Here is a 1,546-nt window from a genome sequence, read left to right on the forward strand (position 1 = left end):
ATGCTGCTCAAGATGTACAGCCTGGGCCTGCAGGCCTACTTCGTGTCGCTCTTCAACCGCTTCGACTGCTTCATCGTGTGCGGGGGCATCCTGGAGACCATCCTGGTGGAGACCAAGATCATGTCGCCGTTGGGCATCTCCGTGCTGCGTTGCGTGCGCCTCCTGCGGATATTTAAGATCACAAGGTGCGTGCCGCCCTCCCCTCCCCTCCTTGGAAGCTTTTCTTCCAAGGAGCAAGCGTCTTTTAATTTCGAGGCTGCAGTCGCCCTCCGCAGTGATTTTGGAGCCCAAGAGAATGAAGTCTGTCCCCGTTTGTACTTTTCCCCCATCTATTTGCCATGAAGTGATGGGACCAGATGCCATGATCTTAGTTTTTCCATGTGTAAGGATTCCAATTTCTCTACTTTCTAAACTCTCTTGTCCATCTCCAGAGATAGGACTTAAAGGATTTTTGACTGACTCTGCTTGCTCCTCCTGGGGTTTGCCCAAAGCTATTTTTAATGTGGCATTTCAGGTGCCTTTTAAATAATTCTCAAAACCCCACCTGCCTGGGTCTTTGTCTCTGTTTGTTTGTTTTTTTAATTCCTATAGAAAAGAATTCTTGCTCCCAGGTATTGTCATAGTATCTTAATATTCATTCTATTTTTATCAACAATTTACCTATTTCTAATCTGAAACTACTGCCAAGAAACCATTTTAAGTCTGTCTTTATCCTCGAGCTTCCCAAAGCCACTCCACAAGAATTTTCAGATCCCCAGAAAGTCTGTGAACAGAACAATTTCATCATCTAATTAGAAGTTCCTTTGGAAAAGGTCATTGTCTTCCTGTTTTCCAGTCTCCAAACCCTCTGGGGGCTTCTGGAAGACGCCAGAGAGACTAGCTGTGGGGGAATCCCATGCCCGCTTCTGAACCTCATCCCTAATATGTTCCAGAGCCCAGAATGTGCCTAAAATAAGGTCTGGGAGTGTGCCTGGTGGTCCCCTGAGACGGGTCAGCCTGGCTCTGCCTCAAACAAGTCTGTTTCGCCCTCTTCTTTGAAAATCTCTCGGAGATGCTATTTTTAACAGTGTTTTCTGGACCAGTGATTGTGATTCTCAAACCAAGTTGTCCTCCTCAAAGGAGCTCATTAAGGATCTTCCCAAACCTAGAGATTTTAACCAGAAACCCCCAGGGTGTTCTGAGCCATGACTCTGATAACCTCACTTTGAGACACTCTGGCCTGATTTTCTGCAGCCATCTTTTGTCCTCTTTCTCGTCTAAAATTATGAACCTTCGTGTATAACTGGAAATCGTAGTCTTTTCTTGGCATTCACTTCTCTAGACTGTAGCCCCAACCCCATTAAGATGGTATTTCTGACGGCTCTCAACTGAGAACACTCGTAATGATGAAGACCTAACATGAATCCAGCCAAGTTTTTAAATTGATTTTTTCCTTCTTCTTCCTTTTTAAAAACTTATTTATTTTTAATTGAAGGATGATTACTTTATAATATTGTATTGGTTTCTGCCATACATCACCATGAATCAGCCACAGGTATACATATGT

General features: G+C 44.0%; 1 protein-coding gene across 1 annotated transcript in view; it reads left to right on the forward strand.

Moving 5' to 3' along the window:
- The window catches only part of CACNA1C (calcium channel, voltage-dependent, L type, alpha 1C subunit), a 396,219-nt gene that overhangs the window by 321,700 nt on the left and 72,973 nt on the right, over nucleotides 1-1,546 (forward strand). Inside the window, exon 13 of the mRNA XM_010845218.1 lies at nucleotides 13-185. Within this exon, the coding sequence (XP_010843520.1) occupies nucleotides 13-185 (173 nt within the window). The remainder of the gene's footprint in view (nucleotides 1-12; nucleotides 186-1,546) is intronic.

This window comes from Bison bison, unplaced genomic scaffold, assembly GCF_000754665.1.
Source record: "Bison bison bison isolate TAMUID 2011002044 unplaced genomic scaffold, Bison_UMD1.0 scf7180017864213, whole genome shotgun sequence".
Classification (NCBI taxonomy): Eukaryota; Metazoa; Chordata; class Mammalia; order Artiodactyla; family Bovidae; genus Bison; species Bison bison.